The sequence below is a fragment of the Pseudorca crassidens genome, chromosome 6 (genome assembly GCF_039906515.1).
Source record: "Pseudorca crassidens isolate mPseCra1 chromosome 6, mPseCra1.hap1, whole genome shotgun sequence".
Lineage (NCBI taxonomy): Eukaryota > Metazoa > Chordata > Mammalia > Artiodactyla > Delphinidae > Pseudorca > Pseudorca crassidens.
In genome coordinates this window covers 4,393,866-4,416,616 of record NC_090301.1, presented here as the reverse complement: position 1 = coordinate 4,416,616, position 22,751 = coordinate 4,393,866, and the positions used below count along the sequence as shown (strand labels likewise).

At 46.1% G+C, this 22,751-nt stretch overlaps 1 protein-coding gene across 1 annotated transcript in view; it reads right to left on the bottom strand.

The window, feature by feature from the left end:
• The window catches only part of IQCA1 (IQ motif containing with AAA domain 1), a 172,295-nt gene extending 150,213 nt beyond the window's left edge, over positions 1-22,082 (bottom strand). Inside the window, exons 1-5 of the mRNA XM_067740134.1 lie at positions 21,734-22,082; positions 12,510-12,834; positions 8,748-8,867; positions 4,738-4,929; positions 2,231-2,302 (exon numbers count right to left, since the gene is read on the bottom strand). Of these exons, the coding sequence (XP_067596235.1) occupies positions 2,231-2,302; positions 4,738-4,929; positions 8,748-8,867; positions 12,510-12,834; positions 21,734-21,744 (720 nt within the window). The 5' untranslated portion in view covers positions 21,745-22,082. The remainder of the gene's footprint in view (positions 1-2,230; positions 2,303-4,737; positions 4,930-8,747; positions 8,868-12,509; positions 12,835-21,733) is intronic.
• Positions 22,083-22,751: the final 669 nt, after the last annotated feature.

The window sequence follows — 22,751 nt, the reverse complement described above, 5'->3', positions numbered from 1 at the left end:
CAGTATCTCATTTAATTTTTAACCTGTATGTTTTGGCCATTAGTGAATAGTGATGATTCCTATAGAACCATCTCAATATACATTGCCATGTTCAGTGAACTAAAAACAATTTTTAAATTGTGGTGAAAACCACATAACATAAAATTTATCATCTTAGCCATTTGTAAGTATACCATTCAGTAGTGTTGAGTATATTCACATTGTTGTACAACAGATCTGGAGAACTTTTTTTTTTCCAAACTGAAACTTTATACCCATTGAACTGCTCTTCATTGCCCCTCCCTGAGCTCCTGGCAACCTTCTACTTCCTGTCTCTATGAGTCTGACAACTTTAGATGCCTCATAAAGATGGACTCATACAGCATGTGTCTTTTTGTGACTGGCTTGTCTCACTTAGCATAATGTCCTCAAAGTGCATCCATGCTGTAGCATGTGTCAAGATTTCCCTCTTTTTATGGCTGAATAATATTGCACCCAGCACCGTTCTGAAATCATAAAGATCCTTAAAAACTGACAAGGACTCACCCATCTGATTCATCATGGCACCTCAACAACCAAGAAATAAAAGAAGGGCTGGGATCCTAGGGGGTTTCAATTCCAAAAATTAATGTTGACGTATTTTTGAAACTCAAAGATCAAAAAGAAATCAAGAATGCAGGTGGTGAAATCAGGGTATTTCTTGAATCATATATGCCACTCTGATATGAGTCACCATGTTTTTTAAGATAATAAAGCCTGGACGTCACAACTGTGGTTCCGCACACAGGTGCGATGAGCGTATGCCCCTTCACCAGGGAAAGATGCTCTTCCGGGTGTCTGCACCACGGAGGTGAATCCCTTCCTCAAACAAAATAATTCTTGTTTTCCATGCTGTGCTGACAACAGAGGTGAAGCACAGAGGCTGAAGTGCACGTGGAGCAGTCAGGATGCGGGGCCGGAGGAGAATATGTGCTATTCTAAAACCACGCCGTCTGTCGCTTAGAACAGGCCATTATAAAAGTGATGCAAGAGGGCTTCCCTGGTGGCACAGTGGTTGAGAGTCTGCCTGCCGGTGCAGGGGACGCGGGTTCGTTCCCCGGTCCGGGAAGATCCCACATGCCGCGGAGCGGCTGGGCCCGTGAGCCATGGCCGCTGAGCCTGCGCGTCCGGAGCCTGTGCTCCGCAACGGGAGAGGCCACAGCAGTGAGAGGCCCGCGTACCGCAAAAAAAAAAAAAAAAAAAAAGTGATGCAAGAGCAAAGAGTGAGTTCTGGGATCAACCGGAAACGTGACTATTTAAATTTTCTTTTCTGAGGTCTTAGGATTTAAAGTAAATTAGAAGATCTTATCAGTGATATTATTGTAAATAGAAAAAACAGCATTTGGTCCCACATTCAGGGTATTGCTCTATAACTTTCATCACTTTTGTCTTAAAAAACACGGGGTGGACCCTATGACTTGCTGATAACCATCAGAACAGGACAAAGGTGATGCGTATCATTTGCGTGGGATTGTAAGCAGCTCCCTGCCCCCCGGCTCTGATGAAGCAAGTTGCCGCATGGAAAGCCCACTTGGCAAGGGGCTGGGGGCTACCTCCAGCTAACAACTGGCAAAAACACGGAGGCGTTCAAGCTGGCAGCCCATCAGGAACTGAATCCGGCCCACAACCACACAACCGTGGAAGCAGATCCTTCCCCAGCTGAGCCTCAGGAGGAGACCCCATCCCCAGCCGACACCTTGACTGCAGCCCGTGAGCCTCTGGGCAGAAGACTCAGTCAAGCCCAGACTCCGGACCCACAGACACCGAGGTAACAGACGTGTGTTGTTGCAGCTGCTAAGTTTGCGGCCGTAACTAAGTACTATACCCTTTCAACTCTGATTCAGTAATCACCATGGAGATCACCCAAAAGAAGGCGGCTGTATCAGGGCAAACCCGTTCTCAGGACCATGAATACGAACATATATTAACAAAGTGTAGGGCACGGCTGATATCGGTGGGCAGCTCACAGCTTGTCCCACCTTTGGAGCAGCCCGTGTATTCCGGCAGACGTGTAAACAGACAAGACCCTGCTGTCTCTGGATCACCTGGGGCAGGCTTCTAGATAATACAGGCAATTCCATTCTCTTAAGTCACCAGTCATGTATTTTGCTTTCCTTTCTTCTCTCAAAAACTCTCTAAGGAAGACACAAGTCTTACAGATTCTACTGTCTTTAAGAAAACCAGATGCTTATTTGTCTATAAGAAAACTTACCATACCCAGGAATATCATCTCCTCTTCTCTCTCCCTTTCAGTTCTCTTGCACTGATGGAAACCTCGCCAAACCTAAAAATAAATAAATGGTTACTTGTTTAATACATAAAAAATAAAGAAAACATGGTCATACTGCTTCTCCCATGTAACCTGCACATCCCAAATGATGTAATGATTATGCGGTCAAGGTTGTGCACCTGTGTGTGTTGATGGAGTATTTTTTTCTTTTGTGATCACAAGCAAAAATTTTAAAGAAAGTATGAATCACAGAAGTGGCCTAAACCATTGTCTACTCTCCCAGGACCCAACGGTGGACCCTGATGAGGACTCTTGTCCAGGGCCTCCCTATTGAACAAGGGGTACTAGAGGCAGTTCTGTCCACCCAGGGACAAGACAGGACCCACCCTTGTCCCTGGGAGCAACTGGAGGGTCCACTGCTGACCCAGCAACAGCCTCACACCTGTTAGGATGGCTGTTATCTAAAAGACAAGAGATAACAAGTGTCAGCGAGGACGTGGAGAAAAAAGGGAACCTTCCCGTACTGTTGGTGGGAATGTAACTGGGTGTATCCACTATGGAAAACAGTATTCAGGTTCCTCAAAAAATTAAAAATAGAACTACCATATGATCCATAAATTCCACTCCTGCGTGTTTATCTGAAGAAAAGGAAAACACTAATTTGAAAAGATACATGTACCCTCATGTTCACTGCAGTATTATTCACAACAGCCAAGATATGGAAACACCCTAAGTGTCTGTTGATGGATGAATGTATCAAGAAAATGTGATGTACACACACAGTGAAGTATTATTCAGCTACGAGAAGAAGGAAATCCTGCCATCTGTGACAACGTGTATGCATTTTGTGGGCAAGAGAAATAAGTCACAGAGAGAAAGACAAATACTTTATGCTTCACTAACATATGGAATCTAAACATAGCAAATGTATAGAAATAGAGAGTAGCTTCGGTGGCTGCCAGGGGCTGGGTGGAGGAGGGAAATGGGTGAAGGTGGTCAAAGGACACAAACGTCCAGTTATAAAATGAACAAATTCTGGGGGTAAGATGTACAGCATGGTGACTATAGTTAACAATACTGTATTTTATACTTGCAAATCGCTAAGGGAGTTGCCCTCAAATGCTGTCACTACAAGAAAAAATGACAATTATGTGAGGTGATGGACGTGTTAAGTAACCTTACTGTGGCAGTCATTTTGAAATACACACAGATACCAAATCACGATGTCCTACTCTTAAAGTTACACAACGTTATATGTCAAATATATCTCAGTAAAGCTGGGGAGCAAATAGCCTATAGCTTTTGTTAGTGAGGTTCCTCTACCTGTATTTCTTCAAGAGAAACTTCTAGATTGCAGAAGTGAGGGGCTAAATCTAAGGGTGGTACTTCAGAGTTTTAACAGAAAAATGTCCACTGTAACATGGAGGCATATAACACAGTAACACCCAAGAATCGTACAAGTCAAGCTTTGGACTCAGATGCTCATTTAAAACTTTATATCCCATAGAGAACAGACTTCTGGTTGCCAAGGCTTGGGGTGGGGGTGGGGATGGTTTGGGGATGAGCAGATGCAAACTATTATGTATAGAATGGATAAACAGCAAGGTCCTACTGTAGAGCACAGGAAACTATATGCAATATCCTGAGATAAGCCATAATGGAAAAGAATATGAAAAAGAATATATATATGTATAACTGAATCACTTTTCTGTATAGCAGAAATTAACACAACATTGCAAATCAACTATACTTCAATAAAATAAATATTGAAAAACCTTATATCCCCACAGAACCTTGAAAGAAAATAGTCTATCTGTCTCTCCCCAGCACCCCCGCCACTCCCATTCAAACACAATTAGGGACAAGATTCCTGATCTTCTGGCTCTGTTTTATGTCCTTGTACTTACTTCCTCCCCAACCTAATTCTAACTTGTGTCACGTTGCCATCTTCTGCATTTTCCCATGAGCAACCTCAGTCACAATTTGAAAAAAGATGGGGTATAACTCGAGGGTGGTCATCTGACAAAGGGAAGGAAACTTCAAGGGCCCCTTCTGAAAGGACCACCTGTGTTCTGGTTATTAGTGGTGGTCACTGGAGCTTCTGCAAACGCCACACGCTTCTGCAAGCTCCCAGGTGTTAACCCGCTCCCCTTCTATAACTACCACGTCTGTGTGTAAATGTCTTTTTAAAAATTCAGTGAGGACTTATATAGCAACATTCTTTCCAACAGTTATCGGTGATCTTTAAAAATATTTCAACAAAATGCCTGAGTTTCACACCTATTTATAACAAAATTTAAAAAAACATAACGAAGCTTGCTTAACAGTTTCCCCAGGGTAAGAAAATCAGTCCTTCTGGAATTTAGGCCAGTCCTACTAAAGGTAGGATGTGGGGATTTGGAGTTTCAGAGCTCACCCCCATCCCTGGTCTGCATCTCCAGCTGTGTCAAGACACCTTGCCCCCGAGTCCAAAAGCGCCCCGTTCACACCTTCTGGATACACAGTGCGGCAGTCCCCACGTCGGCCACTCTCTCGCCCAGTAGCCTGGCTTGCATTGCTCTGAATTCTTGAAGATAGATCTGCTTCATGAACATGGCTCTTAGGCGCCCTTGCCGCGCCCTCTCGGCGACCTGGATTAATTTAACAGCCTCTTCTAGGGGGATAGGCTTTACAGGGTATTTCTGCAAAAACATTTAAGATAAATCAATGTTTAAACATGTTCATGACGTCAGCTGATTCCAGAAACATCACATGCTAACTTCTAACACCACCCTGCTGAGAGTCTCCAAACTGCTGATAGAGAGCATGATAGCCATTCGATATGAATCATTTTTTCCCGTGAACACATATATTTTGATACTATGCCTCATTCACGCCATGGGCCCATACTTAAGGACCCTTAAGCTCTCCTCTACCGTTTTGAACAAAATACTAATTAGCTCCACAAGGTTTTAGGTTGGTAGCAAATTATACGAGGAATGCCAATAAAATGGATTGAAATAAACTTGAAATTGCTGTCACTGTTCATTAACTTAATAGTAGAAATGTACAAATTCAAAACATATCTACTATGAGAATTTGAAATGTGAAATATAGATGAAGTCAAATGCTGACTTTAATATCAATTACAGGATGATGTAGTGAATATGACTAATATTAAAATCACTTTAGGGGTATCTATTTAACTTTATCATATATTAACACATATATGTGGAATCTAGAAAAATGGTATAGATGACCTAATTGGCAGAGCAGAAATAGAGACACAGACACAGAACAAATGTATGCATACCAAGGGGGAAAAGGGGGGGGTGGGAGGAATTGGGAGATTGGGGTTGACATATATACACTATTGATACTATACATAAAATAGATAACCAATGAGAACATACTGTATAGCACAAGGAACTCTACTTAATGCTCTGTGGTGACCTAAATGGGAGGGAAGTCCAAAAGGGAGGGGATAGATGTGCATGCATGGCTGATTCATTTTGCTGTACAGTAGAGGCTAACACAACATTGTAAAGCAACTATACTCCAATAAAAATTAATTAATAAAAAAACCTTTATATGGGAAATGTGTGCCAGTACCTGCACACTTGCACTTTAAAACATCTGAATGTGATAGTTACTATCAAGACTGAGAAAACCAGGCTCATGCAATAGGATATTGTCTTTGGAGATCTCAAGTGGGGTGTGTTTTGGCAAGGTCCGGTGAGGCGTGGTGCTGTCTTCTGAGGAGAGGGACAAGAGCAAGGCTGCTGGGGGCATCCTGGGTCCTGCATGAGCTCAGGCGTTGTCCCTGGAAGGAGGGATAAGCTGTGGGCCTGGCCTAGCTTCACCCAAGCCTCCTGCGTGGATAGAGGCAGAAGGGAGAGGCCTTTCGAATTCGAAAAACACTCAATCATGGGCTGAGTCTTTTTCCAGGCCTCAGAGGACAGCAATGGCCACCCCATCAGGGTCCAGGGCAAGACACTGTGGGACCAGGTAGAGGTGCTCCAATTCATCCCCTGGACCAAAGTTTCCCGGGACGGTCCGGTCATTTCTCTGTGCAACAGGGGACGGTGCAGAGAAAGGGGCAAGTAGGGGAGAAACGGGACATTTACTGAGGACCTACAGATGCCAGATGCTTTTCACATGCGTTCTCATCCAGTTCACAGAGCAAAGGCCAAGACAGGTATTACTGTGACCACTTAAGAAGACCGAGGGTGGAAACAGTAAAATAATTTACGCAAGTTCCCACGGTTAGTCAGGGGTGGGGCCCACTGGAACCGAGACGGCCACGCTCTTTCCACGAAAGCACCCACTGCCCCCAGCATGGGGACACCTAGAGCCTTACGGGAGGAAGCTCTTTCAGACAACAATTGCTCAGGGTTTGGTTTTCAGAGGGATCTCGCTGCTTCGAATTTGCAGTGAGCACTCCTCTTCGATAATGCATTTTGCACGTGAGGGTAAAATGAATATTATGCTGCCATTAAAGCAGCTGATGTATGTAAAAACCCTTAAGCCCAGAGCAGGTGCGCGGCAAACGTTCGTTATTATCGTCTATTTCCTTTAGGTTCCATACTGCCATTCTAAAAATAATTTCAGCTTCTACGGGATACTAGTGAGGGATTTTGTGTCATCTACTCAGTCCGACGAGGATTTTTTGAACATCAGTGAAATATTCTGCATGACCACTATAGCAGTGGGCAGTAATTTTCCCTTATCAAAATTCTTCTTGGGGTATACATTGCATATACCTGCAAGAAATAAGCAGCTTAAGGTGAGAGCGGGGGTCCAGTGAGACACTGAAGGGCATGGGAAGGTCACACAGATGCCTGGGTGTTGCTCAGAAGCCCCGTGTTCTGCGGGGCATTAGGCACCCCTGAAGCAGGGCCTGGAGCAGAGATGAACGGCTCGACCTAACAAGGAGAAAGGAGCCACCAGGGCTGGATGCTGAGTGAGGGAGGAGAGAAACCTTCCTGCTGCTGACCCCGCACAAACCGAAAGGGACAGTGGGGAGGAGAAACGGCAGAGAGGAGACTTTGGGTTTGACTGCAGCGTGTGCCGTGGAACCTCCCTTCTCTGTCTTCCCTAGAAGATCTTCCGCGGATTCTGCACTGCTTGTCAACGCTTTGGGCCAGGGCCTCTTTGGGGTGGATTCCTGGGGAGGGAGGGCTCCGTTCTGGTGATGATGCGGTGACAGACGGCACAGACCCAGGAGCCTGTGGTGAAGGAACGGCTGGACAACCCCCAGGCCAGATTCCCAGGAATCCACTTCAAGGAACGTAGAATGTAGAAGGGGGGCCGGTCGTTTGGAGAAGGGGCACAGGAAGGAGGGGCGGTCGTGAGCGAGGTGGGTCAAGAAAGGTTTCTCCAGGGATGCTGTGCCACCTTGGGCTCTGCAGAATTAGCATCACATTGACAGGGATACAGCGAGGAGACCAAACCCTCGCTGCAGCGAGACGCTGCCTGTGCAAAAGGACAGACAGCTCGGGGCGTGGTGTGTCTGCTGATCCGGTGCATGCACTTCAGGTGTGTCCCTCGGCAGGCAGACAGGGCACACACTTCTCCCTCCCCCCTGCCATCCTGGGTGCACCTGGAATCTTCCTTCACACCATGGCCCAGGCTGGCAGTACCCCACGGGGCCTACCTGCCCCAAGACCACAGGTGTCGGTTTGCCCTGTGCACCCAGGCTGCACGCAGTCTCAGCATAGCTACTAACAGTGCCCCGGCCACTCTGAACTGTCCCTGTGTGATGCTCACCTGCCGCCTTAATGCCTGGGCCGTGAAGACCAGCCAGAGGCGGGAGGCACTGCTTTGCCGGCAGTGAGGGGTTGATCAGGTTCATCTGGCAGTGCCCTGTGGAAAGGGCTGCCCACCAGAAGCCTGAACGGAGATGACCACAGAATCCACGAGAAGGCAGTGAGGGTCGGAGCGAAGACAGCTGCGGAAACCGGGAAGGGGGCAGCCGCGCACATACTGGGGATATAGGAGGAATGGGGCCAGGGCACCCACTGGGTTCTGCCCTTGACTTTCCAGGGGAGTGTCTAAGGGTTTCCCCCGCTTTCCCCAGAGACAGTCCATTCGAGGTGATCTAAGTGCCACTCAGCTTGAAGTTACAAGAGGTCAATCGGCATTTTCAGAGAGTGTCATAATTTTTTAGCTCCTAGCTATCTCAGCACTCAATTATTTTATATGAACGACATTCTGCTTCTGACTGTAGGCTGGGTGACTTTGAGATGAACCAGTAAACTGAGTCAATAATCTACTCAGTCTTAGAGATGCTGATTTAACCAACGAAGTACTATGTTTTGATCTTAAAAAAAGAATGGTTATGACTGGTCAAAAACACACCTAGAGGTTATGCAACTTCTTAGTGACTGAATAACACGGGAGGAAGGGTGCCACGCTCCTCGCATCGAAAACGGTCTTCTTGTTTGTCGCACAATTAGGAACAGCAGAAAAGGAGGTTTTACAGATTATGGAATAATGTGTGTTAAAATGATATACAAACCTCTTCAGTTATGCCTAATCCACTGTCGGCTAATAGTTGAGCAAGGATTTTCTCTCTTCCTTTTATTACTTCCAACCTCTCCTTCAGAAAATACTTCGGTATGGGGATATCTAACTGTTGCTAGAGAACAGAAAGCAGAAGAGCATTTTGGTCATGATTCCAGGACTCAAATCCATTTAAAATATACAGTTAGGACAAGGGCATCAGAGACTCGCTTTACTTCCCATCCTCACTTAAGAGGTGCTGAAGCCAGTGGTGTGAAGACAGTTCCTTCCCGCTAAGGAGACATAAATGAAGTCAAAAGGAGAAAGTGTAACCATAGCCCATTTTGATCATTACTGTAAAATTCCAGTAATTCGTATCGATTAGGCCTCAATTAACCAATGACAGCTTAACAAATTTTCTTTAAAGAAATATAATATTATCTGAGCTTACCTAAAATAATAATGCAAATTAGGATAGCATAGAATTGAGCTATAGAGATCTTTGAATTAAACCTAACAATTTATCATTAGCACCATTGACCATGTGTACGTGAACAGTCACAATTAAAAAAAATAATTTGGTTTTATTCTGACCTAAATTACCCCGTTACAAAAATCATTTACAAAATTAATTTGCTTTATTAGGAAACTTGTTTTTATACACTAATATGAACTTCTGCTCTTCATTTGTGTACAGATATTTCAAATTAGTGGAGGTCAAATGAATGTTTACCATTCCAAGGTCAATAATCAAGATTGTAGAAGTGTTATTCAAGAATATGGGTGGGCCTTTGGCCCTAGTATCTAGAAACACTGTCCTAGATACTCTATGAGAACACTCATGGCTGCCTTCTGGTAGACCAGTTGACTGGGGGGAAGCTAAGTTCTGGTCCTTGGGATCAGCTCTGCCTTTTCCCATTCTGGTGTGACTCCCCACATCTCCCCAATCCAGAGAATTCTGAATAGGCCTTCCCTTGAAAAAGCATTTTGGCATACAGGACTGTCTCTTTAGGACCTGGTAGAATAGCGCACCCAGGACTTCCAGGAAGTGGCAGCACTTTTTGAGAACCAAAACTTTCCTAGGCTAACGGAGTGTTTGGGGTGAACTAAGACTGAGCTTCTAGGGTCCAGTGGGTGAGTGTGGACAGTCAGTGGAGAATGATGACACTTTTATCTAATGTTGTGATTTTTGTTTATTAATAAGCATGTTCAAGTGTTGTGCTTGTCTAAATTTTAAGACGAAACTTTACTGACGTGGCTCTGTCTGGTCCATGTAGGACCAATAAAGTTACAGTTAGGATTTTGAAGGTGAGGAAACAGAGCACTTGAGAATGCAAGAGAGGGGAACGTAGGTATCCCTTGCTTCAGGCTTGCTGCTGCATCCCATCCATGAGATATATATATATATATATATATATATATATCCCATCCATGAGATATATATATATATATTTGCGGTATGCTGGCCTCTCACTGTTGTGGCCTCTCCCGTTGCGGAGCACAGGCTCCGGACGCGCAGGCTCAGTGGCCATGGCTCACGGGCCCAGCCGCTCCGCGGCATGTGGGATCTTCCCGGACCGGGGCACGAACCCGCGTTCCCTGCATCAGCAGGCGGACTCCCAACCACTGCGCCACCAGGGAAGCCCCCATCCGTGATATATTTTATGCCCATCACAGATGCCTTGGGGTTTCCATTCTCCATGGGGTGGCATCAAAGTAAATTTGTTGGAACAGAGAATCTCTCTCTTCTCTACATGTTTCTCTATGTTATGGGGACCTAAAGAAACAGTCTTCTGGCTAGTTTAGCCAAAGGGGACATTGATGGAAGGATCTGGGGCCTCTTGGGACAAGGGCAGGAACAAAGCTGGGTGTCTGCCAGCATCAGGGATGTGTCCAGGGGAGACGATGCCTTCAGGAACTTGCCATTTCCTTCTACTCCTCTTGGATCCTGCTTTGTTCTCCTCTCTCTCTATTCTCTCGCTCTTTCTCTCTGAAGCTTCTTTCTTTGGAGCATCTGGTGAACAAAGGCTCTAACTACTTACAAGTTTGGGAGACTACAGTTCAGAACTGGAGACAGAAAGTAGTCTCTCTCTGTCCCAGTTTCAGAATCTCTCAAGGAAGGACCGGCTGGTGCAGCCACCAAGGTCTCCATCCCTGAGCCACGGTCAGGGGTGGTCATGTTGTATGACTATCTGCGTGCTGGCCCAACAAAACACAGAGGAGCTGTGGGTGATAGCCACAGAGGCCCAGCCACAGAGGATGCTGGTTGGTCAAGCTTTCACCCTGAAATGCAGAACTGGGCCACACAGGTATCCCCAGAGGCTGGTCCATGTGTGTCTCCCTGGCAAGGGCACTGTTCCTGGAGCCCGTGCTGAGGCAGCGTGAAGCACCCCCTAAGCACCTGGAGCTCAGTGTCATTGTACGGCTCCATCAACACCCTCCAGGGCTGGCAGACACGTAGTTCATCATCTCCTATCAGGAAGGCTGCCTGGGTGATGTCACTCAGTCATCATCCTTCTCAATGGTCATGGCCTTCAAGAAGATGAACCAGCCAGTGCAGAGGTTCTGAGGCAGGATGAAAAGCAGGGAAAAAACTGAAGGAGCCCACCATTTAAATTTCATAAACTGCTTATTCCTTAAATTTAGGAGTGTTACTTAATATTCTTGGAATTAAATTAATAAATTGAGTATTACCTCATTAATTAAATTTATTATGACTTAATGACTATTTATTTCATGTTTGTCCTGAGTTGTTCTTGATATTTTCACACTGGGGGTGGGTAAAGTACTCCTGACCTAAACAATCTAGTGCTTTAACCCATGCTCTTATACGTGAATGCAACAAACACGAACATTTTGAGACGATCTTCAACATCTTCACTCATTCCCGGTATTCTCTTTAGTCCATTCTAATTCAATGCAGTAATAACGCTAGGAAAGTTTATCCCAGAGAGGGACATCCTTTTATAGAAGCCTGAATATTCTCAAAAGGAAGAAATATTAAACCCCGTGTAGAAAACTAAACGCTTTCTCTTCCTAATTTTATTTTAGGGAAACGATCTTTTCAAAATGAAGACTGAACTCACATGACTCCTCACACTGAAACGGGGTGTTCACCAGCCCCTAGAGACCCAGCCAGAAGCGATCCCGGGCCTCAGGCAGTGGTCGTAAGGGCAGCTGCAGGACAGAACGCTCACAGGTAGGCACTGTGGTTACAGGTGCGGCAGGGAGTGCTCAGGGCATCAGAGAGAAGGGGAGGGAGCCCTTCTTTGGTGTCGGAGGCTCAAAGGCCCATTGCCATACACCTCCTGAGTCACCATGGACCCAAAGCAAAGAAGGAGATGCATCCTCCTGGGCATTTGGAACCAGCAACCAACAGGTTGCTCCTCGAGAAGATGATGGGAAGCAAAGGCCAGAGAGAGATTTCCTTTGGAAACAGAAGTAGGGGCATGGCTATTGGAAATTGGGAGGATGTTTGGGAAAGGCTCGTCCTACTCCATTCCAACCTACCTGGGCAGACACCATGGTGACAGGTAAGCCCACAACAGCGGTGTCCAGCAGACCCCAGGACCGTGCAAAGATCTGTCTGCGCCAAAAACTGGGCAAACCCAATCCTTGTCCACGGCAGTATAGTTTCACTGAAGGGCTGTGCTTCGACTCTCAATACAACATGCAACTAATAAATGCGACTAGAAAGTCTGCAGAGTATTGGTTACAGGCCTATATATCTTATTTATAAGAAGAAGAAACCAATAGGAAAAACACCCTGAGTACTTACAGGAACCAACTTTAGATCCTGTAAGATATCATCCAAGTAATGAAACTCGGTTAGTTCCAATTCAACCATCTCATTCTTCAGCTCCAGGATGCGACCCATCACCCCGTCCAGGAGTTTTCGGATCAGTATGCGTTTCTGTGGATGGACCATCTGGTCATAGACGTTCTCCAGGTTTCTAAAGATCTGCACATATTTTATGTAGAAGGTGGCTAACATCTGGAAGATGAAAACTTGATTTCTTTGTGGTTCCATCATCTTCTCAGATTCTTTATCAAGCAAAGAACTGAGGGCTTCCTGGGTCTGATGCCACATCTTATTATACATGCTGAGGGACGACAGGGTCAACAATACAAGAAGAAAAAATTACTCTGCAAGGCATACATATTGGGCATCTGGTAACAAAATGTAACACACCATAAACGTGAGCTAAGGACACTGCGCACGGCTGCAAGGCTCTTTAGACCCCTTATGTCCTGTTTTGTTATGCGTGTGATTTTTGGATATGACCATGGCTATTATCATCAAATAAATAGTTTAAAAAGCCTTTTGCCTAAATGATATAAAGTGATTCCTCACTATACCGGTAAAGCCAGTGTTATTATACCCATTTAAAAGATGAGGAAGTTGATAACCAGAATAGTTACCTGATCTGTCCATATACATAGCTGGTGGAGTACGAATTGGAACAAATACTTTGGAAAATACCTTGTAAAGTTGAACATGGGCATAACTACGAATGAACAATTATACCCTGGACAGACTCTTGTAAATCTGCAATAAGAATGACCACAGCAGCATTTCTTGATAAAAGCAAAGACCTGGAGATATCCCAAACGTCCATCAATAAGAGAATGGATAAATAATTGTAGTATAGTCTCCAACAGACAAACACACAGCAGTGAGAAATGAACAACGTACAGCTCTAAGCAACACCTACGAACCTCGGAACCATAACACTGACCGTAGGAAGTAAGGTGCAGACTGTGGCTGGGGAGGCCGGCTCCCCGCTCTTGTTTGAGCCGCTCAGTGGAGGGTGCAGCCGGGAGCCCGGGGAGTGGGAGAGTGAGATAGGGATGTATCCTCTCTCGCGGCCCCCCAGTGAGTCAACAAACGATCCTCCTCCTAGCAAAGCCTTAGGGTGGTGACAGCCCTGCCACCCCCAGGACACCACCCCATCCCTTGTTGGTTTCCCGGATTCAGCTCACAGCTTTGTCACCGGTCCCTTTATTAGCCACCCTGCTGAGTATGCCCTCTTTCCTGCTGGGACTCTGACCAATACACTCATGGCAGAGACTTTTATTTTCTTTCAAAATTTGGCTGATTTTTGGCTCCTATTTTATTTCCAAGACCCAGTTCTGAAAAGCTAACCGGAAGTTCATTGCGTCTGGGAAGGGGCTTCTTAACCAGTGGGCTTAACCGGGGGTGATGGGGTGGGTAGGATCCTGGCCATCTCCCTGGGTTGAGGGCGAAACCCGCCAATGCCCGTCTCTGTCTGTAGGGTCTTCCCAGGATGCACTGGCGAGGGCGGCTCCAACCTCCAGCCTGAGAAGCAAGCGGGTCCAGGGGGCTGCGGGCTCTCACTGCCTTCCTGCTGTCAGCCCGGCCTCCCGTTCCCACGCCCACCTGTGTCCTGCATCCTGTGTCCAGGCTGCTGCACCGGCCTCTTCCACCAGGATGGGAGCAGCTTAGCACCTGCTCTCTGCTGATCTCCAACCAGTGCCCCCCACCTCTGAAAGACCTTCCCAGGGTTCTGCTGGCCTGCAGGCCACGCTCTCTACCCCACCTCTCCCCTCTCATCCAGGTCTGCTTTCCCTCCTCTTACATTTTCCTGATGTCTCTTGTCAAATGCTCAAATGTTCTCTTGGCCCTCGTGTGTTTACAGCCTTTTAAATCCCTTACTGCCATTTCGGAGGCCATTTGGAGATACATATGCTGGTCAATCCACCTTGTTTCACTGGGGAGCCCTCATCTCCTTCCCGAGGTCATTCCCAGGCATTCCCTCTGGCCCTCTGCTCCACTATCTGCCCTTCCTCAAGCATGCTCCCCACTTTCCCGTGGGTAAGAAAGTGTGAACATCTTGCGCTGAAACTGACCACCTGCCATGTTCCATGCTGGGTGTCATCCTCGAAGCACCCCTGGGGAAGCCTCCCACCGCTCCACTGGAGTGGGAGGGAGGTGATGCCCCTCAGAGGCGGGATCAGCGTCTGAACCCGGGTCTACACGATTCTGAGCTGAAACCACGATTCACACCACACTGCCACCTCCACCTCTCCCCAAAATAAAAGAGCCCCTGCCACCGCCCTGAGACACACAGCCAGAATGTGTGCCACGACGACAAGTAAGAAATAAGAGACTTCTGTGCCCACTTTCCCGGCTGCTACCAAGACAGTATCTTTCCACGTGCTACCGGTCATCTGCAATTTCTCTTCCTTCAATTGTTCACCCATTTGTTTTACCTGTTTTTATGTGGGATTGTTTTTCTGCTAAACTGTGGGGCTTCTTTATGTGTTCTGAGTTTATGTGTTCCACAGCTTGCCTTCTGGCTGAAAAGCTGGTTTCCCACTACGACCCAGAATGGGCTGCGGCCCTTCCCTCTGCCTCTGACCCAGCTGGGAAGGGCGGTCCTGCCCAGGATTCCATGGGAGTCCAGCTCCAGTCCTCCTGGAGGGTCTGATCCCAGGTCTTTCAGGAGCTGAAATCCCAGAGTGCACTGCCCACCCCGTGCCAGACCGACTAGGCCTCCTGGTCTGGCCTGCTCACTGCCCTGGGTTTCCACTCTGCTCCTGGCGCAGAGATTTTCAACTTGGATTAAAAAAACAAACACACAGGTTTTCTATTTTCAATTTTAAATATTTTAGTTTTATTTTATAATTTAATATTATACTATTAAATATACACTAATATATATAGATATATAAAAATATATATTAAATATATATAATAAAAAATAAAAATGTATAAATATAAACTAATATACTAATATTAGTATATTATAAATATAAATTTAAAATATAAATAAAAATATTAAAAAATAAAAGTTTTAGATAAAAAATGAAAATAATCCTTAAAAATATTTTTCTTTTTTTACAATTTGATTTTTGTTTTATTGATCAAAATTCTAAATTAAAAATAATTAACATTTACTAAGTAGATGTCATACACTAGGTTATTTAAATATGGAAAGCCACTTAGCTATACTCTGAACATTTTTCAAAATTAAGTACTATGCTGTCACTTCATTTTTTGTGCTGGACTCTACTGAGCTACCTCTGCTCTCTAAATAAATCACCTTAAATTCAAAAGAAACATTTCCTTTGTTAATTCTGAGTACTTGGAATAATTTAAGAACAAGGCAACATCCTTAATTTTAGAGAAAGATAAATATGGAAATCACAGTATTAACAAAACCTCAGTTCGCTGGACTTTTGTTTAATTTCTAAACCTACTGACATGTTAGTGCTCATAAAACAAGAAAGGAACTTAAATCTGTTACTGTTTCTATACTAACTTCTATACTTAAAAAAGTTATTTTATTCAAGTATAGTTGATATACAATGTTGTATTAATTTCTGCTGTTTCTATCATTTTTATGTGCTTAGAGCAGAGGTGGGAGATTTTTATCTTCCTGGCCCAAAGTGAAAAGCTTCTCTTGATGTGAAAAGTCTTTAGGGTTCTGGTGATGATGACGGGTAATAGCTCACATTTACATCATATCAGTCACTGTTCTAAGTACTTTACATATATTAACTCATGTAATTCTCAAAACCCTATGAGGTGGGTATTATTATTACTCCAGTTTACTGATGAGGAAACCAAGGCACAGAGAAGTTACTGCCCGAAGTTGTGTGATTTGAACACAGGATTTACACCCAGGCAGCCAGGCTCCAGAGTACAGGCTCTGAACCTTTATTGCCTCTAGTTTGTCAGGACAAATCCCAGGGCAGAGGAGTGCTGGACACCACAAGGAAACCAAGATTCATAGCTAAAAACGAAACTCTTCCTCCCTCCCAGCACCCCACTGAGGCTGGATGCTAAATATTGTCCCTGGCACTCCATCCCTCGGTTCAAGTACCAGATTCTCCAAACTTGGCAATATTTTAAAAATACTGCTAGTGAAAGAGCACTCTGATAGACAACTTCATTATAACAGAGAAAAGTTACTACCAAAAGTTAGAATTCCAGGGCTTCCCTGGTGGCGCAGTGGTTGAGAGTCCGCCTGCCGATGCAGGGGACGCGGGTTCGTGCCCCAGTCCGGGAGGATCCCACATGCCGCGGAGCGGCTGGGCCCGTGAGCCATGGCCGCTGAGCCTGCGCGTCCGGAGCCTGTGCTCCGCAACGGGAGAGGCCACAACAGTGAGAGGCCCGCGTACCGCAAAAAAAAAAAAAAAAAAGTAAGAATTCTACTTAGCCCAGGACCTCTCACTCGCTGCATGATAAATGGGTACAAAGAAGCTGAGCAGGTTCTTAGTTTACCAAAGCCCAGACTTCCAGCATCTGAGAGGGGGCCAGGGACCCAAGGCGTTCACTGACCTGACAGGTGACGCAGGCCCCACGTGCCACCAGGCTCGACACATGTTCCCATAAAACAGAAAATCCACTCGTTTTGTAGAATAAATAGGGCTCAGGGCCTAGACGTGGCAGGACGACGTTACAGAAGAAAATTACAGGCTAATTTTGTTTGGAACTCGGATCTGAAATTCCACTCAGCAAACAAAACACAGCGCCAGATCAAAAGCATTGTTCCCTCTGACCAAGGAGGGGGGGGGGGGGTCACCCGCGAAATTCACAAGAGTCAGGAAAGCTGGACAAAATACCGCACAGGACAGTAAAAACTGTGGATTATTTTCACAGATGCCAAGAAGATGCTCAATAAATTTAATTTATGGCATATGCCTGATTAAGAATACTGTCCACACACCCCAAAGAGGCTGATGACGACCTCTTCAAAATGCTGAAAACCAGAGACCATAAATATTTTCAGTAGAGAAACACCAGAAAGCTAAAAAATACAAGTACAAAAAGGATGAAACAGATGGAAAAGGGATCAATACAAAAGATTAAAAAAACTGCTTGTAATGACACCACTGCAAAATCCAAGGAAATCAGTAAGAAGTCAATTAATACAGCAGAGTTGCAAGACATAGATAAAAGCCCCCAAAACTAAATGCAGAGAAAAAATACGAAAAACAAAACCCCATTCGCAGTGCTGATCAAGAACATTAAACATTCAAGAATACATATGGCTAGAGCCACACAAGACGTAGCTGAAGAAAATTCTGGAATGCTAGCTGCAGAGGACTGGAACAGGCAGAAGGCGGTCTCTGTTCCTGCCTGGAGAGACCAGATAGAAAGAAAGCAGATTCTTGAGACTGACAGGCAGATTTAATATGACCAAGAATTTGGTAATAATATCCAGGAGACTCTGGAAATAAATCTAGTGATAATTTCTATATGTAGGGGTGGAGTTGATAATAAAAGATAGAGGGTATTTATCAGACTTCAAAGCATTTAACGCACCAGCAACCATTAAGGTGTGTTATGCCACCCATGGAGGCTGCTTCCATAGGGTGCAGGGGGGTGACTTGAATCCCATAAAGACCCACACCAGTCATTAGCGAGGGATCTTGGGAAAAGGAGGCTTCCACCAGGGGAAACAAAAGCCAAATGAATGGATGGGACACACCTAGAATTTAAGACTTTGCTTTGGGGCAGATCCAGCCTGGGGAAGCCTTGTTGCCCTAGTGTCGTGCACTCCTGGGCTTCTACCCAGGGTTAAAGAGGCAGGAATCCCTCCAGAGCCAGGGCAGAGCTGACTCCTAACTGGAACCTTTGGCCAAAGACCATCCTGGTGGCTTGATCCTTCCAAGTCCTGACATTTGGGCTGCAGCCTCTTTCTTCCTCACCTGCTGTCTTTCGGAGGACCCTTGTTGGACAGACCAGGCAAGCTTGTTGGTCGATGGGGAGATATTAAGTAGCTGTGTGCGCATGCAACCCTGCATCTGCTACCCTCTCCCCTGGAGACTGGCTTCAGCTTTCCAGTTTCCCCGCTGCCTTGCTGCCCCTCCACGTGTGTCCACTGGTTACAACCCTATCGCTCAGCCAGTGCAGCCTCCATGTCCCTCGAAGCCTCAGTCCAGCCTGAGCCCCACCCTGCCTCAAAGCCACGGTCTCAGCATCCTTCTGCTGAGCCAGTGCCCACGAAGATGATCTGAGACACGGAATGTGGCAAGATGATGTTTCAATAGGACCATTATGGAGATGTAACTCACATACCATAAACTCATCCTCTTAAAGTGCACAGTTCAGTGGTTTTTTTTTTTTTTAGCATATGCACAGAGTTGTGCAACCTTCACCTTTCTCTGATTTCAGTACATTTTCATCACTCTAAAGAGAAACCCTACACCCGCTAGCAGTCACTCCCTATTTGCCCTTATCCGCCTTCCTCCCAGCCCCTGGCAACCACTCATCTAATTTGTCTCTATTTATTTGCCTATTCTTGACATTTCACATAAGTGGAATCATATAACAGGTGGCCCTTTGTGACTGGATCCTTTCACTCAGTATAACTTTTCCAAAGCCCACTGTGTTGTGGTGTGTATCACTATCTCATTTCTTTTTATTGCCTAATAATGTTCCATTGCATGTATATACCACATTTTGTTTATCTGCTCATCAGTAAATGGACACATGGGGTGTTTCTGCCTTTGGGCTCTTGTAAATGATGCTGCTTTGAGCATTCCAATACACGTTTTTGTGTGGACCTATGTTTTTATTTCTCTGGCGTATGGCAAGGTGGTTTTTAAAGCTGTAAGTGCTCCAAGCTTAAAATCAGAACCCGTCTCTTGAGGTAGTCGGTCTCAGGAGGGTCACTTAACCTTGTACCTTCACTTCCTCAAGTGGCAAATCTGGATAATGACACCTACCCTGGACACCCCACAGGATTACTGAGGAATGGGATAACAGACGTTAAAGTGTTCTTGAAATTTTAAACGTGCCTTATAAAGAGAAGGTAGTATTTTATCCTTGAGACCACTTAGAATTTTTTTAAAGTACGTGATTGGTTTCAGACTTCAGCACATGACCTAGAAATGTTACAGATATTGAAGTTAGAAGGACTGTGGGTGCAGAAGACTGAATATGACAGTTGAAAAAGACCAGATTGTTATTTCTACAGCTTGGCAGTTTTCCTATAACTGGGGGATGGAGGGTTGATGCATAAGTGGGCGGAGGGGGAAAAAAAGACTTAAATATTCAGACATAAACATGTACTTCGATACAAAATCTTGCAAAATGGGAATTCTCAAGTTATTTTATATATGATAAACCTTCAAATTCTTCCAATACTATCTAGGTGTTTGTACTATTTCTGGAATATTCCTTGGCATTCTTGCTCTAAGGGAGGCCTGACTCTCCCCTCAGAACACAGCCTCTCCTGCAGCCGTCTCTCCGTCCCAGAGCCCTCGGACCACAGCACGGAGTGGGGCCAGATCCTGGCTCCTAAGCCCACCTCCAGACCATTCTTCCTCCCACCCCCGACACTCCCTGGTTTGCAACCTCATTTCATCAGAGGGTATCACCCTCGGGCCCTCAGCATCACCACCATCTACCATCTACATCATCTTTCCAGGCCCCACCAGGACATCTACCCACCGAACAGCATCTTTATCAAACAGCCTCTACCCTGCCTCATCTTCCCGCCATAAACCACCTGAGCTCCTCTCTGTGTCTGCTGGGGCCCGTGCCCCCACTAGCAAGGACGTCACCCCACTTCTCCTTCCTCCTGCCATGTCATCCCACTTCATTTATACTGGCCATTCCCTTCAGCAAACAAATAGGCTATTGTTTCCTATCTTAAAAAATTCTTTCTCTGGACCCCATTTCCCTTGCCACCAGCTACAGCGAAATGCCTTTAAAAAGCCAGTGCTGTGCTGTCTATGATTTCTCTCCTCTTCCTCTCTCCTACATTCATTCCAGTCCATCTTTCCACTCCATCACCCCCGAAGGTCAAGGTCACTGCTGGACTCCACACTGCTAAATCCATGGTCAATTCTCAGCTCTCGTCGGGCTTGTCTTGCAGCATTTGACAGAGTCTGTTACTCCCTCCTCCAAGAAACTCTACTTTTTCTCCTGGCTTCCAAGGCACCAAAACCTTGTTTCCTTCTCAATGATCACTCCTTTGGTTCCTTTGCTGGTCTCTCCTCCTCCATCTCTTGCCATTGGATGACCAAGTCTTAGTCCTGGGACCTGTTCTCTCTTCTGTCTACACTCATCCCATGTCTCATAAAGACTGTCTATGCCAACAGCTGTCGAACTTATATTTCATACACAGGCCTCTCATCTGAATTCAACTGTCTACTTGTGTCCACTTGATGTCCAACAGGCACTTCAAACTCAACACGTCCAGAGCTGAACTCCTGATCTCCCCCACCCGCAAAGCCCGGCAAGCCCTTAGCCCCACTGCTCTTATTTCCTGGCCTGGAAAACAGGGTTACTGAGAGCTGGAATGCAGGTTGGAGCTGCAGTGCCTGGTGGACACCGTGTCCTTGCTGTGTATGAACTACTTAGCTTCTTTGTGCCTAAGTCCTCATCTGTAAGATGGAAATAATATTAAAGGCTCTTACACTACAGGGGAGTCATGAGTTACTATATTCAAGCACTCAGAACTGTGCCTGCAGAGTCAGCACTATAATAGATGTTTGAGATGACCATTATGAAATAACTGCTGGGCTGGTGCTGTGTAAACGGCACAGTGCTGGGTGAATACTCTTTGGTGCCACTGCCACCTGACTGGCGTTTCTTGGTGAAAAGCAACGTGGTACAATAAAGCTTCCTCAAGATCTTTCTTAAACATCGGGACCTGGGTGTTTTCACAAAGCACCGTATGTTACTGGGTTAGATTAACAAAAAGGCAGGCAATGAACTGAACATAGACACTGCTTCCTCAAAAATACATCCACAAGGGCTTAGTGGGCATAAGCATTGGGCCTGGAGGAGCTCATCTCTATGTGGGGCAGGGATAGATAGCACCAGGGGAGTTGGCAGGTCTAAGTGTATGGCATTCCCTGTCCACAGAAGCTGATGCTCTCTGCTGAGGTGTATGTTTACTAGCTAAAACTGCAAAAAGAAGAGGTGGGGGAGGAAAGAAACGGAAAAGAAGCACAGCAGGCTATCTTTTTGTCGGAGAAGCCCACCCCATGGCTATGGCTGGGCGGCCCATCACTTACGCGTTCGACATGCTGGCTACTTTCCCTCTTTCCCTCGCCCGCTGGGAAGCTCTTCTGTTGTCCTCTGAAGGGCGGCTGGCTGCAGGGGTCGGGACACAGCCAGAGTGCGTTGGGGTAAGCTCCTTCTGGAGGGAGGGACTGGGGTTGGGGATATCTTTTCAGTTCGGGAAGGGAAAGGCGATTGGCAGGGAGGCGCGCAGCCGCCGAGAGTGGGATTCGAGCCTTCTCGTCTGGACCCCCAGGCTCCGGAACCTTACTGTGGCCCGGCAGTGAGAAGGCGCGAGGCGGAACCTAGCTACGGACGCTACGCCTGAGCAGCGCGGGTCCGCTCCGCCGGCGCGCTCCTGCCCCCTTCGCGCTAGGCGCCTGCGCCGCCTCCTGCTGTTTCCCTGGCAACCGCGCCTGCTGAAGGCCGGCGATCCTCGCAGGAACCACGCGTAGTACCCGCCTCCCGGAGGACCCGCCCAGCGTTCCGCGGGATTGGCCCCGGGTCCTGTCCGCTCGCTCGTTGTCCTCCAAGCCGTTGTTCCGCTTTCCCGTTTGCCCATTTTCATCCACCTTCAGATATGTAGCCTTGGGCGAGGTCCTTAATGATGGTAGCCCCAGTCTTCCCATCTGTAAAGTGGGGTAACAGTCATTCGTTCCTTCGAAACCTTACTGGGTATCTACTCTGGGCTAGCGCAGACTTAGGTTCTGGAGATGCAGGGCAGATGGAGATGCTGCCCTTCTGAGGCTAAATGAAAATGAAATACGGCGACAGTGCGTTGTAAATGCAAGATGCCGTGTGGATGTTATTAGCAAGTCACTGTGTTTGTGTGCATTGTTCTTCTTTCATCATCTTTGGTAACTGTTGAGGTTTATTTGCAAATTTTATAATCTGCAATTTCTAGTGGAACATTTTTAGAACTAATGCACTTGAAAGAGTATATAGAGGGCAAACACGTAAAAAGGACAGAATAAATCTGGATCACACAACCCTTCTCCCACAATTACTAATGAAATGAACAAAAGAATAGTG